We start from the raw sequence: 13,425 nt of genomic DNA, 5'->3' as shown, positions 1-13,425 counted from the left end.
CGACGTTTCGGTCCGACTTGGACCATTGACAAAGTCACACTAACCAGAAGTGGAGCAGGACGGCTATATATAGGCAGGAAGAGGTGGTGGTAGTAGTAGTAGTAGTAGTAGTACAAGAATGGTATTTAATACTGACAAGATGAAATTAAGACACATGCGCAACACCCGGGCATCCCTATCGTAGACGTTTCGACATCCAGCCAGCCACTGGATGGCGAAACGTCCACAACAAAGACAACCAGATGCCAGACGGGTCTTAATTTCATCAGTAGTTGTAGTAGTAGTAGTAGAAGAGGTAGTAGTAGTGGTAGTGGTAGAAGTGGGAAATAAGGAGGACGAGCCAGTCAAATACAAAGGAAGGGGAGCACTGCAAGAGAGCTAGGTGCCCACTGAGGGAGAGCAAGCGCACAGAGGTGCGTGAAAGGGGAAGTGGTGAAATAAATGAAGAAGGAACAGAAACACGAGACAGAAGAGAGAAAGATAACCCAGAGGAGAAAAGGAAAGAGGAAAGGGGAAGAGGGAGAAGAAGAAAAAGAAAAAGAAAAAATGAGGAGTCAGGTTAAGTCACGGGTGTTCTGAAGTTTGGAGCATTTTACAATGTAGTGGGAGAGGAAGGCATCTACAGAGACAAAGCCTGGGCTAAGGTTCATACAAGGAAAGTTGTGTATTAGAGAGGATTCAACTAGACGACTCCAGTCTCTTCCAACCTTTTCTTGCAGCTCTTAATAATCTTGCCCCTTCCATTAAGTTTAAAGCTGAATGGGAATCTAATTCCTTGCTTCCTTTCCTTGATGTCCATGTCCACCGCTCAGATACAGGTTTTTCCTTTTCTGTCTACCGAAAACCTATGCACAGTGACATGTACATTCACTACTTTTCCTATCATGCTCTCCCTGTCAAGAAAAGTGTTCTTATCTCCCTCTTTCTCCGTGCCCTCCGCATCTGTGATCCTCAGTTCCTTCCAGCAGAAATTTCCACTCTTCATAATTCGTTTTCCTGTCTTGGCTACCCTTCCCATTTCATAGACTCTGCCGTCTCACGTGCTAAATGCAATTTCTTCTCTCCCAAACTCTCTACTCCTGGGAACTCTTCTATCCTCTGCCTTCCCTACATTTCCGGTCTTTCTAATCTCAGCAATTCTCTCCGTCCCTTAGACATCAAGCGTACCTTCCGCCAGACTAACTCTCTTCGCACTAATCTCGTTCATACCTCTCCTCCCTCTACAGATGTTCCTGGTGTCTACTCTATTTCTTGCTCCTCCTGTCCTCTTCAATACTTCGGAGAAACTGGTCGATCTCTTTCTGACAGACTTAGGGGGCACAAAAATAGTGTTAGGCTTGCCGACACTAACAATGCTCTTTTCTGTCACGTCAGAGATCATAGCCATCCTATTGACTGGTCTTCTGCTAAAACTGTCTTCCCTACTTCCAACTCGAACAGTCGCCATCTAGTTGAATCCTCTCTAATACACAACTTTCCTTGTATGAACCTTAGCCCTGGCTTTGTCTCTGTAGATGCCTTCCTCTCCCACTACATTGTAAAATGCTCCAAACTTCAGAACACCCGTGACTTAACCTGACTCCTCATTTTTTCTTTTTCTTTTTCTTCTTCTCCCTCTTCCCCTTTCCTCTTTCCTTTTCTCCTCTGGGTTGTCTTTCTCTCTTCTGTCTCGTGTTTCTGTTCCTTCATTTATTTCACCACTTCTCCTTTCATGCACCTCTGTGCGCTTGCTCTCCCTCAGTGGGCACCTAGCTCTCTTGCAGTGCTCCCCTTCCTTTGTATTTGACTGGCTCGTCCTCCTTATTTCCCACTTCTACCACTACCACTACTACTACCTCTTCTATCGTAGGGGTTCTTAAATGGAGATATCGAGGGTTGAAGGTAGACACACTTGTTGGATGGTAACGATATATTGTCAGACTGTGATGATGGGAGGTGGAGCCCAGCCTCTGCCTGTCCTAGCCTGTGTCAAACGCCGACTGAGAGAGTCGCAGAGGTACGAATGTACACATGCGCATCCCGTGACGTCACACAAACAGACACAGGCCTAGGGATCTCCTATCTAAAGCACATGGATGATACTGATATGCTATACAACACAGGGATCAGCAACTATGCTGACACTTCTACTACTACTACTACTACAACTACTGATGAAATTAAGACACGTCTGGCGTCTGGTTGTCTTTGTTGTGGACGTTTCGCCATCCAGTGGCTGGCTGGATGGCGAAACGTCTACGATAGGGATGCCCGGGTGTTGCGCATGTGTCTTAATTTCATCTTGTTGGTATTATATACCATTCTTGTACTACTACTACTACTACTACTACTACTACTACTACTACTACTACTACTACTACTACTACCACCACCTCTTCCTGCCTATATATAGCCGTCCTGCTCTACTTCTGGTTAGTGTGACTTTGTCAATGATCCAAGTCGGACCGAAACGTCGTCGTAAGCTTCTCTCTTTTATGTGCGGGTTATTTGTGTATCGTTCCAGTCATGGTATTGTGCCTTTTTTTGTTATTGATGGTATTCTAGTTTTCCTGGTCTCATTTTATAGAATGGAAGACATATTACAGAAATTGAGATGATTTTGATTGGTTTTATAATGAAAAGTACCTTGAAATTGAGCTTAAAGTAGCAGAAATCTTCGATTTTTGCCAACTTTCAAAAGTAAACAAATCATGCTGTTTATCCAGTACACGTCAACTGGTGAGTCTAATATTCTTTCACAAGTGCGCTGTTATTATTTATACCATTTTTTACACTAATGCAGTAGTCTCCATAACGGTAAATCTTCTATTTTTTGTGAGAATAAAAATTCAAAGTGGAAAGCAAAAGAATGTAAGAGGGGTGTGGGGATGTGACTAATGGACAGAGGAAATGTTATTTTAGTGCCATGAATGTCTCTTGTTTATTCTGGACCCTATTTGGAAATTGGCATCTTTTGAAATTTGTGTGAAATTGGCAAAATTGCTAAATTCTGACCACTTTATTGGATAGTTAAAATCAGTAAATGGGTGGTTGCTTGTACTCATTTGATAGAAAAAATGGAGTTCTAGTGAAATAGTTATGATTTTTGTCGACTAGTACACTGGAATTGGCCGAAAATAGGGCTCAAAGTGGGCAAAATCGCTGATGCGTGAACATCGTCGAGACCGCTAACTTCGCGAGAGCATAATTTCGTAAGTTTTCCATCAAATTTAATGCTTTTGGTGTCATTATGATCGGGAAAAGATTGTCTAATTTTTCATAAGAAATTTTTTTTTTTTTTTTTTTTTTTTAAATTTGGCAACCCTGAGAACTAGTCTGCGAGAGGGCCTGTTGACCCTGAAAGGGTTAATTTTGCTATGTGTGTGTGTATGTCTCCTCCTTTCTGTGAAGTCTTGTTGCTTCTCAGGTAATTTCACAGTGGTTGAAGTCCCATGATTTATACCTTTGCACTCTTCCTAGCATGATTAGTGACACCCTTTATAGAGCGGTTTAAATATTACTTTTATATTCTTGCCTTTGTCTTCTTGCTCTATTGATGGGCTGTATATTACTGATACAATTATCTGAGGCCCCCTAGTAATATTTGTCTCCAGTTCATATTCATTGTTTTTGGAACAGTGTGGGACTTTTAACTTTTTGAGTCTCCATTGGTACTTGAGGAGTGCTTCTTTCCCTGTACCTCTCTTAGGTCTCTCTTTATTGCTTGGTACTCTCATGGGTTATATTATAGTTAATATTATTGACTGTTATTGATATATTTGTCTCCATAATTCCCATGTTATTTGGATTACTGTCCACCTTTTCTTATAGATCATCTTCCTAACAATGGATTTGGATTTAGGTGATACTTTTGGTGTGGAACTTGAGAGATGACTGGGTTAAGTTGTTCATGGATATGTAATATTTTTGATAGGTTGAAATCTGTAAACTGTAAAACCCACTTTGAAGAACACAAAAACTGATGAGCACTGCAGTGGCCTATGATAATGAACTTAATTATTTTTAATTAATAATTAATGGCATCTCAAGGTCTGGTTAGAGCTGGAAAGGTTATGGAAACCTGCATGTAAGAAACCCTGATGGGATAATTTATTATAGTCCCTCAAGTTCTTCCTCCACCATCATCATCGAAGATATCGATGAGTGCCGCAAGAACCTAGATGACTGCGAGGATGGCCAGTACTGTGTCAACACTCTTGGCTCATATCAGTGCCAAACTGAGGGTACAGCCACTCAGACCTGCCATCCTGGGTTCACTTTCAACATGACTGCCAGAGTCTGTTTGGGTTAGTTCATATTGTATTTCACAATATCATACCTAAACATTAATCTTTATACAGTCCTTATAAATAGCTAAAAGAAATATTTTGAGTCTTATGTTGCATGGGATAGACAAAATAATTGCATCTGCATGCTAAAAATGTTATTGTTAAAACTCTATAGTAATGAAAATTTGTGATTTTTTAGCAAAGTTCCTTTATTCTATTTGCCTCTGTGCATCAAGCAGTATTTGGGAATTTAGAAGAAAGTTATTGATAAGGGTACAAAATACAATAGATTCCTGACTTACAGTGTTCCTAACGTGTGATACTTGCACTTTAGAACCAATTAATTATACACTTAGGCTGATCTGTAGTTATGATCATTGCAAACATTCAAACAAATAATTTTGAATTATATAATTTTTTCTCAGTTTTTAGCCAAATTCACTCATACTATGCTTAAACTTATTTTACACATGGAAAGAAAACTCACATTTGTTTGGTAAACCTTGATTAATTAAGAACTATAGATTTAGCATTTTCAGCTTTCTTGATGCAGGTAAGTTTGTAGAGATCAACCATCCAGGGAGATACTACCATCCTGTCACATGAGTTTGAAATGGAAACCTGTCATAAAATTTTTTTTGTTCTTACATGATTTCTGATCTTTTTTTTTGGTCTCATGAACACACAAGTGTAGGAGCTCATATCACACTTTCCCTCACTTATTATTCTCTCCACTACCTTCCCACACTATAATACCAGACACAGCAACAAACATCATAACTTTGAGGAACTCTTTAATTGCTGTATGAAGAGTCTTGAGTTGTGAAAAAGTGGAAGTGAATAGGAGAGTGAAAATGAGAGAGAGAGACTGTCTAACTGCTGTACACATCAATACATCTGTACTGCACTGTACTGTAAAGTGTATTGCAGCTGTATTCTGTTTAATTAACATGTATACATTAATTAAACAATGTTTCTCACTACAGGAGGGCCCTGCTTTACATTACTTCACTTTACAGCATTTTGCTAATACAGTAGTTTTCAATTATACCCATTTTTTTCATTCAGACTTCCTATAATAAATATATTCACCACTTACTATAAGTTAAGGACAAAAATATTTTAAAGTAAGTAATGTGTGTAGTATATATGTAATTTTTAGGCATACCTGTACTGCTCACTTAACCCATAAACGGTCCAAATGTATATATGTATACGTTCTTACCGCTAGTGCCCCAAGCATATATAAACGTTTCATTTTTCCTGCCTTCAGATATGGCACGATTGGCCTGAAATGCCTTGTCAGCATAGAATGGGTCTTAACACTCATTGTACACTGTATTAAAAAAAATCTGGGACCACTTAATACCTTGTGGGAGCACCAGTTCAAATGAGCGCCAGCTAGAGCAAACAGCGCGGCAAACACCTGGGAGTCGTTAATTTCGTGTAGTATTAACTCTCCCGTTTTAAGAGGAAAGTGATGTTGACCCTGAGTTTAGTGGCTCTGAGGTGGATGTGGCCATAAGTGGTCGAGGAAATATCAAAAAACCTCGATAATAACCCATGTGCAACATTTGTGCAACACCTTTTCAGAATGTCTTATAACCTATGCCCTAAGTAAAGAGAAACAATTCTGGAACGTAATACTTGTTCAGTAGGGTGGCTGGCTGGCTGGCCAGCTGGCTGCTGGTGGCCTGGCTTCGTTTGCTTGTCTGTGTCTATGTCTATCTCTGTTTGTCTTTCTGTCTCTATCTTTGTCTCTGTCTATCTGTCTCTTTCTATCTGTCTCTGTCTATCTCTGTCTCACAGGTACACATAAATACAAGTATACATAGTGTAAATTACCTAGGTTAACCCAAAAAATCCAGACAAAGTGCTATACAGTGGTCCTTCATTTTTCATAATTAATCCGTTCCTGGAGCCGTTACTATAAACGAAATTTACGATTTACGAATCAATTTTCCCCATAAGAAATAATGTAAATACAATTAATCCGTTCCTGACACCCAGAAGTATTAAAACAAAAAAATTTTTTACATGAAATATGCATGTAGTACATAAACAATACAATGGGAAATGATGAATGAAACATTAACAGCATAACACTTACCTTTATTGGAGATTCTTCTTAGTGTATGGGAGACTGGAGGAGGAGAGAGAGTGGATTGTTTATAGTTTGGAAGGGGAATCCCCTTCCAGCAACACCTCAGGTACCAATTGCTTTTCTGGGGTTGCTTCTCTTCTCTGTTTCTTAATGCCACTAGGACCACCTTGAGAGTCAATGGAGTCCTGTCTCGCAAAATAACTGTGGAGAGAACTCTGTTTCTGGCGTCTCTTTAACACTTCCCTGAAATGGCCCACATGTTGCCAGTATGGCTTGCAACAACCTTGTCAGGGTGATGTTTCTCCATAAAGCTTTCCATCTTACCCCACATAGTAAAAATCTCTTTAATTTTTGAAGAAGGCACCTTCTTCCATCTCTCTTCCTCCTCCTCTGCAGCAAGATTCTGAGCTGCGATGTGTTGCTCTTCCTGCTGAAGCTCTTGCAGCTCCTCAGTGGTGAGCTCTTCGTTGTTGTCTTCCACCAATTCTTCCACATCCTCCAAACTCACATCCAACCCCATGGAACTCCCCAGTGCCACAATTGATTTTACAACAGACATAGGCTCATTAGGGTCAGTCCCAAATTCTTCAAAATCCCTCTTGTCGACACAATCTGGCCACAATTTTCTCCAGGCAGAGTTCAAAGTCCTGGTAGTCACTCCCTCCCAAGCCATACCTATAAGGGTTATGCAATGGAGGATGCTGAAGTGTTCTCTCCAAAATTCCCTTAGGGTCAAGTGAGTGTCTGTGGTCACAGTCAAGCACCTGTGAAACATTGCTCTTGTGTAGAGTTTTTTAAAGTTTGCAATGACCTGCTGGTCCATGGGTTGGAGGAGAGGAGTGGTATTCGGGGGCAAGAACTTTACTGTGATAACCCAAACTCCTCGAAAATTAGGTCATCCAAGTTTGGATGATGAGCAGGTGCATTGTCCATTACTAGCAGGCACTTGAGATCCAATTTCTTTTCCAGGAGATACTCCTTCACACTAGGGCTAAACACTTCATTGAACCACTCGATGAAAATTTCCCTCGTGACCCATGCCTTATTATTAGATTTCCAAAACACACACAATTTACTCTTCATAACATTGTTTTTCCTGAACACTGGGATTTTCAGAATGGTACACTAGTAATGGCTTCACTTTGAAATCCCCACTAGCATTAGCACAGAACATTAGCATCAGCCTGTCTTTCATTCAAATTCAAATTCAAATTCAAATTCAAAGTTTATTCTCTATAAAGATTACAATGTTGAATTTACAGAATTTGGTTGTTGTGTGGTTTACATGTAGTTAAATAATGATTACAGAGTATACCACTAGAATGCCTAGCATGGCTAGGCATTTCGGGCAGACTTGGTTTAATTCTTTATTTTAAAATATTACAAATTATGAGGTAAGTTGGTATTATGGCTAAGTAACTAAATACTAGTTTGTGAGTTTAGCAATGTGAATGCTTTTGTTTTGGCACAGTACATAGTTTCAGTATTGGAGTATCATAGGATTCATTGTTTTAAGATTGAGATTAATATTTCTGTTTATGGTCAAATGGGTGAGTGAGTGTAAGTGTGAACCACCAGGTGGTATTCGTGTAGTTAGTTGATGGGGTTTATCAGGGAGATAAGATGTTTTCTAATGGTAGTTTTGAAGGTGATGAATGTGTCTGCAGTTCTAGAGTTCTCCGGTAGGGTGTTCCAGATTTTAGGGCCTTTGACATACATTGAATTTTTGTAAAGGTTTAGTCGGACATGGGGAATGTCGTAGAGATGTTTGTGTCTGGTGTTATGCCTGTGGGTTCTGTCACAACTATCAAGAAAGCGTTTTAGGTCAAGGTTGATATTAGAGTTTAAGGTCCTGTAGATGTAGATTGCACAGGAGTAAGTGTGGATGTACTGAACAGGGAGTAAGTTTAGATCTATGAAGAGTGGGGGGGTGTGTTGCCAGGGATGGGATTTAGTGATTATTCTTACTGCAGCTTTTTGTTGGGTTATAATTGGCTTTAGGTGTGTTGCTGCAGTTGATCCCTAAGCACAAATAGCATAGGTGAGGTATGGATAAATAAGTGAGTGGTATAGTGTGAGAAGGGCATTTTGCGGCACGTAGTATCGTATCTTGGAGAGGATCCCAACTGTTTTGGATACTTTTTTGGTTATGTGTTGGATATGGGTGCTGAAATTCAGGTTGTTGTCAAGGTATAGGCCTAGGAATTTGCCCTCATTATGTCTGGTAATTAGAGTGTTGTCGATCTTAATGTTAATTTGTGCATCTCCTGCTCTGCTACCAAACATAATATACTAGTAGGTTTTGTCAGTGTTAAGCATAAGTTTATTGGCTGTCATCCAAGTCGATATTTTGATCAGCTCCTCGTTAACAATGGTGTTGAGGGTGGCAAGATTAGGGTGAGAGATGACATAAGTCGTGTCGTCAGGTGTTGGGATACGTTTGGAAGATCATTGATGTATATGAGGAAGAGCAGGGGACCGAGGACACTTCCCTGCGGAACTCCAGTATCAAGTGGCCGTGTTGTTGATGCTGTGTCTTTAATGGTAACATACTGATACCTATTAGTAAGGTAAGATTTGAAATAAGCAAGCGCATGGCCTCTTATACCATAATGGTCAAGTTTGTGGAGTAGGATGTCGTGGTCTACTGTGTCAAAAGCTTTTCTTAGGTCAATAAAAATTCCTAGTGGATATTCCTTATTTTCCAATGCTGTGTAAAGCAGATCTAGCATTTTTATGATTGCATCATTAGTGCTTTTATTTTTCCTAAATCCAAATTGGCAGGGGTTGAGTATGTTTTGTGCTGTTATAAATGAATATAGTCTCCTGTGCATGAGTTTCTCAAAGATTTTGGATAGCAATGGTAAGTTTGATATTGGCCTATAGTTGTTTAAGTCTGTAGGGTCACCACCTTTATGTATTGGTGTAACCCTTGCCATCTTGAGTAGTTTCGGGAAGGTGCTAGTTTCTAGTGACTTGTTAAAAAGTAATGAAATAGCATGCGAAAGGATATGGGCCGCTCGCTTGTACAGTAATGGTGGGACATTAGACAGTTTCCCCGAGTTGTTTTTAAGTGACTTTATAATCTCGGTGACTTCCGAGGGCTCAGTTGGTGCAAGATAGAAGGAATTTGGGAAATTCCCATCTAGGTAGTCCCCGGCATGGGCATTAGTATGTGGGATTTTATTGGCAAGATTAGATCCTATGGTTGAGAAGAAGTCGTTTATCTTGTTAGCTGTGTCAGTGGGATGTAGTGGTGTTTCATTAGGTTTAGTTAGGACAATATTCTTGGTTTTTTTCAGTTTGTGGGTCCCTAGAATCTGAGAGAGTGTTTTCCAGGTCTTTTTTATATCTCCTCTAGTGTCTGTGAATCTACTGGAGTAGTATAGTTGTTTGGCTTTCTTTATTACTTTGGTGAGAACTGATGAATAGTGTTTAAGAATATCTTTGTGTATTAAGCCCTGTCTATATTGCTTTTCATATTGGTGTTTCTTGTCAATGGATTTCAGAATGGTGCTGGTTAGCCATGGGCAACCAAGCCATTTGTTTGTGATCTGTTTCGTTTTTATAGGACAATGTTTGTTGTATAGTCTAAGTAATTTGTTAAGAAAAATGTCTGTCCAGTCATCAATACCATTGGCCTTGGAGAATTCTGTAGGCCAGTCAACAATCTCTAGGTCAGTTGTGAACTTCCTTATTGAGGCCTCGTCATGGAGTCTAAATGAGACTTTGTTGTATTCAAGTGGTGGTTTATTAATGTTTGTCAGGAGGAAGGTAGGGTAATGGTCTGTAGTGCTATCTGTGATTATCCCTGATTTAAGGGGGGCTAGTATATTGGTCCATATGTGGTCTATTATGGTTGCACTTGTCTCAGTGAGCCTGGTTGGTTTAGTTATTGTTGGTATGAGAAGTGTGTTGTTCATATTGTTGATGAAATCAGTTACAGGCTGATCATCTAGAAAGCCAAGGTTGATGTTGAAGTCTCCAGCTAAGAGAAGGTGGTGCTTATTCATTTGTCTGTTTGTTATTAGTGACTTTAATTTCTCACTGAAATTTGGGATGTTTGTGTGAGGTATCCAGTAAATGGCACCGATTGTTATAGGTGTCTTAAGGTTTTTTACAGTAAAATTAGCAAAAATGTATTCCCCATATTCATCACTAAAGCAAGTGGTGCTAATACAAGATAATTGGTTAGAGTAATAGATTGCAATACCACCCCCAACTTGGTTTGGTCTGCAGTTGTGAATTGTTGTGTATCCTGGTAGAGGGTAGATATCTATTGTGTCCTGCTTAAGCCAGGTCTCAGTAAGAATAATGCAGGAGAAGGGTGTCTTTAGTGATTCAAGGAGTGCCAGGAGGTCATCATAGTGTTTGCTTAAGGACCTGATGTTGTAGTTAAGTACTGATAGGCTTTTAGCATTGTTTAGGATAGTGCTGGCTTGTGATGCTGTGTAATAAAGGCAGTTACTTTCCAATAGGTTTTGATTGGGTGTCAGATTATGGAGGTTTAGATCAGGGTCAATGTGATCAATCATCTTCTAGGTTTAAATTATGGTTATTTATATCCTGAGTTATGTGTTGAGTTCTAGTACTGATATCTGTAGTGGTGGGAAGCTTGGATAAGTATATAGCTAGAGTATTTTGGTCATATAGAGTATAGTCACTACTACACATAATGAAGTTGATGTTGTCTATGTGTTGTGCTGGAATGAACTAAAGTACAACTAGGTATAAACTAGTAATATAAAAATACAAATTTAAAATAGAACAAGATTCTCACTTGTAATTGCACTAAGGTCTAATATAATGACTTTTGTGGAGTCTATGTTTTGAGCTAGAATGAGCTATAGTACAACTAGATTTAATCTAATAATATAAAAATACAAATTAAAAATAGCACCAGTCTCTCACTAGTAATTGCAATATGGTCTAATATAATGAATTTGGTATTGACTATAGTACAACTGAGTTTAATCTAATAATATAAAAAAGGCACAAGACTCTCAATTGTAATTGCACTAAGGTGTTATATAAGTTGTTTACAAGAATTAGAGTATAACTAGATTTAAATTGACAAGATAAGATATACAAGGTAAGGTAGCAAAAGAATAAAAAAAGTAGAAAAAAAAAAAGATATATGAGGTAGTTGGTACTAGTTAGCAAAAGATAGTTAAGGGCCTTGAACAATAATATAATTGAAATATACACTAATTGCACACACAATATAGTCACTAAGATATGAAAACAATCTTAGAGTAGGACTTATAATATAAACTTATAATATAAAAATACAAATTGAAATGGTACTTGCAATTGCACTAGAGTCTGGTATAGGTTGTTGACAAGATCAAGAGTATAACTAGATTTAAATTGACAAAATAAAATTCACAATTAAAGTACCAAAAGAATAATAGTAAAAAATAACAATGGTAATGTCTTGGTTATAATATGATAGTAAGATGGTAGACAGGTACACAGGTACACAGGTACAAAGGATAATATAAAGGTTGGAGTTGAATATACAAACTTGATAATTTGGCAACAAAATGTTATGGGAAGTATAAAATAATGTTTAATGTACAAAAGTAAAATTGACTGGTAGTAAATATGGTGTTTAATAAAATTTTAGTAAGTAATAATGATTACAAAAAAAGTGAAAAAGTAATGTTTATTTCATTCAATATTGCACTGGTAGTTATACTTGAGGTTATTTGGCAGTACAAGGTAATTAAGAGTACTCTAAGATAGTAAATGTGGTATTAAAACAGGTAAAGGTAATTAGATAAGTAATGGTTATTAAATGTCAAAAATGTTAAGAGTAAATTGAAATTATAGTAAAAATGATAATTATTAATTTTAGTAAGTAATATCAATTGATAGTATTTAAAAAAATATGAGGTAGTAATATGGACAGAGAAAGTATTAATTCAGCTAATGTTTAAGCAAACAATAGTAAATAAGAAAATTACATAAGGTGACTTATGCTTACTAGTAAATCACAAAATGAGGTAGTTGATTATTTAATTACTAAGAGATTGTACAATGAAATTTGAACAATAATGGAGCAAAACATACACTACACTACGTAGGCTTTTAAGTTGGACATTGTTTAGTTATTCTCTGTAAGATTAGTATCCCTGAGAAATCGTGATAGATCATTCTCGTTCGTGATTGTGTACAGTTGACCAACATTTGTTTTCCTAACAAGAATTTTCCCATCCCGTGTGAAGCATTGGTGTATTGTGTCGTTATTCTCCCGCTTACGCTTGTGTCCTGGCATTGCCTTTTCCTCTTGTGTAATGAAGGTCCTCTTTGGCATTTTCTTCCAAAGGAGGCCTGTTTCGTCACAATTGAACACTTGTTCAGGTTTCAGTCCTTCAACCTCTATGTACTCCTGGAATTCATGCACATATTTTTCAGCCGCCTTGTAGTCCGAACTGGCAGCCTCACCATGCCTTACCACACTGTGTTTACCTGGAGTTTACCTGGAGAGAGTTCCGGGGGTCAACGCCCCCGCGGCCCGGTCTGTGACCAGGCCTCCTGGTGGATCAGAGCCTGATCAACCAGGCTGTTGCTGCTGGCTGCATGCAAACCAACGTACGAGCCACAACCCGGCTGATCCGGAACTGACTTTAGGTGCTTGTCCAGTGCCAGCTTGAAGACTGCCAGGGGTCTGTTGGTAATCCCCCTTATGTGTGCTGGGAGGCAGTTGAACAGTCTCGGGCCCCTGACACTTATTGTATGGTCTCTTAACGTGCTAGTGACACCCCTGCTTTTCATTGGGGGGATGGTGCATCGTCTGCCAAGTCTTTTGCTTTCGTAGTGAGTGATTTTCGTGTGCAAGTTCGGTACTAGTCCCTCTAGGATTTTCCAGGTGTATATAATCATGTATCTCTCCCTCCTGCGTTCCAGGGAATACAGGTTTAGGAACCTCAAGCGCTCCCAATAATTGAGGTGTTTTATCTCCGTTATGTGCGCCGTGAAAGTTCTCTGTACATTTTCTAGGTCGGCAATTTCACCTGCCTTGAAAGGTGCTGTTAGTGTGCAGCAATA

The 13,425-nt window shown here is 38.8% G+C and overlaps 1 protein-coding gene across 12 annotated transcripts in view; it reads left to right on the top strand.

The window, feature by feature from the left end:
• The window catches only part of LOC128699641 (fibrillin-2), a 206,911-nt gene that overhangs the window by 105,131 nt on the left and 88,355 nt on the right, over positions 1-13,425 (top strand). For 9 of the 12 annotated variants that reach the window (XM_070099319.1, XM_070099328.1, XM_070099323.1 and 6 more), the window contains one exon: positions 4,134-4,286. The exons of the other annotated variants lie outside the window; for them this stretch is intronic. In XM_070099319.1, the coding sequence (XP_069955420.1) occupies positions 4,134-4,286 (153 nt within the window). The remainder of the gene's footprint in view (positions 1-4,133; positions 4,287-13,425) is intronic. 12 annotated transcript variants of the gene reach the window in all.

The sequence above is a fragment of the Cherax quadricarinatus genome, chromosome 67, assembly GCF_038502225.1.
Source record: "Cherax quadricarinatus isolate ZL_2023a chromosome 67, ASM3850222v1, whole genome shotgun sequence".
NCBI classification, from domain to species: domain Eukaryota; kingdom Metazoa; phylum Arthropoda; class Malacostraca; order Decapoda; family Parastacidae; genus Cherax; species Cherax quadricarinatus.
This window is presented reverse-complemented; position numbering and strand designations above follow the sequence as displayed.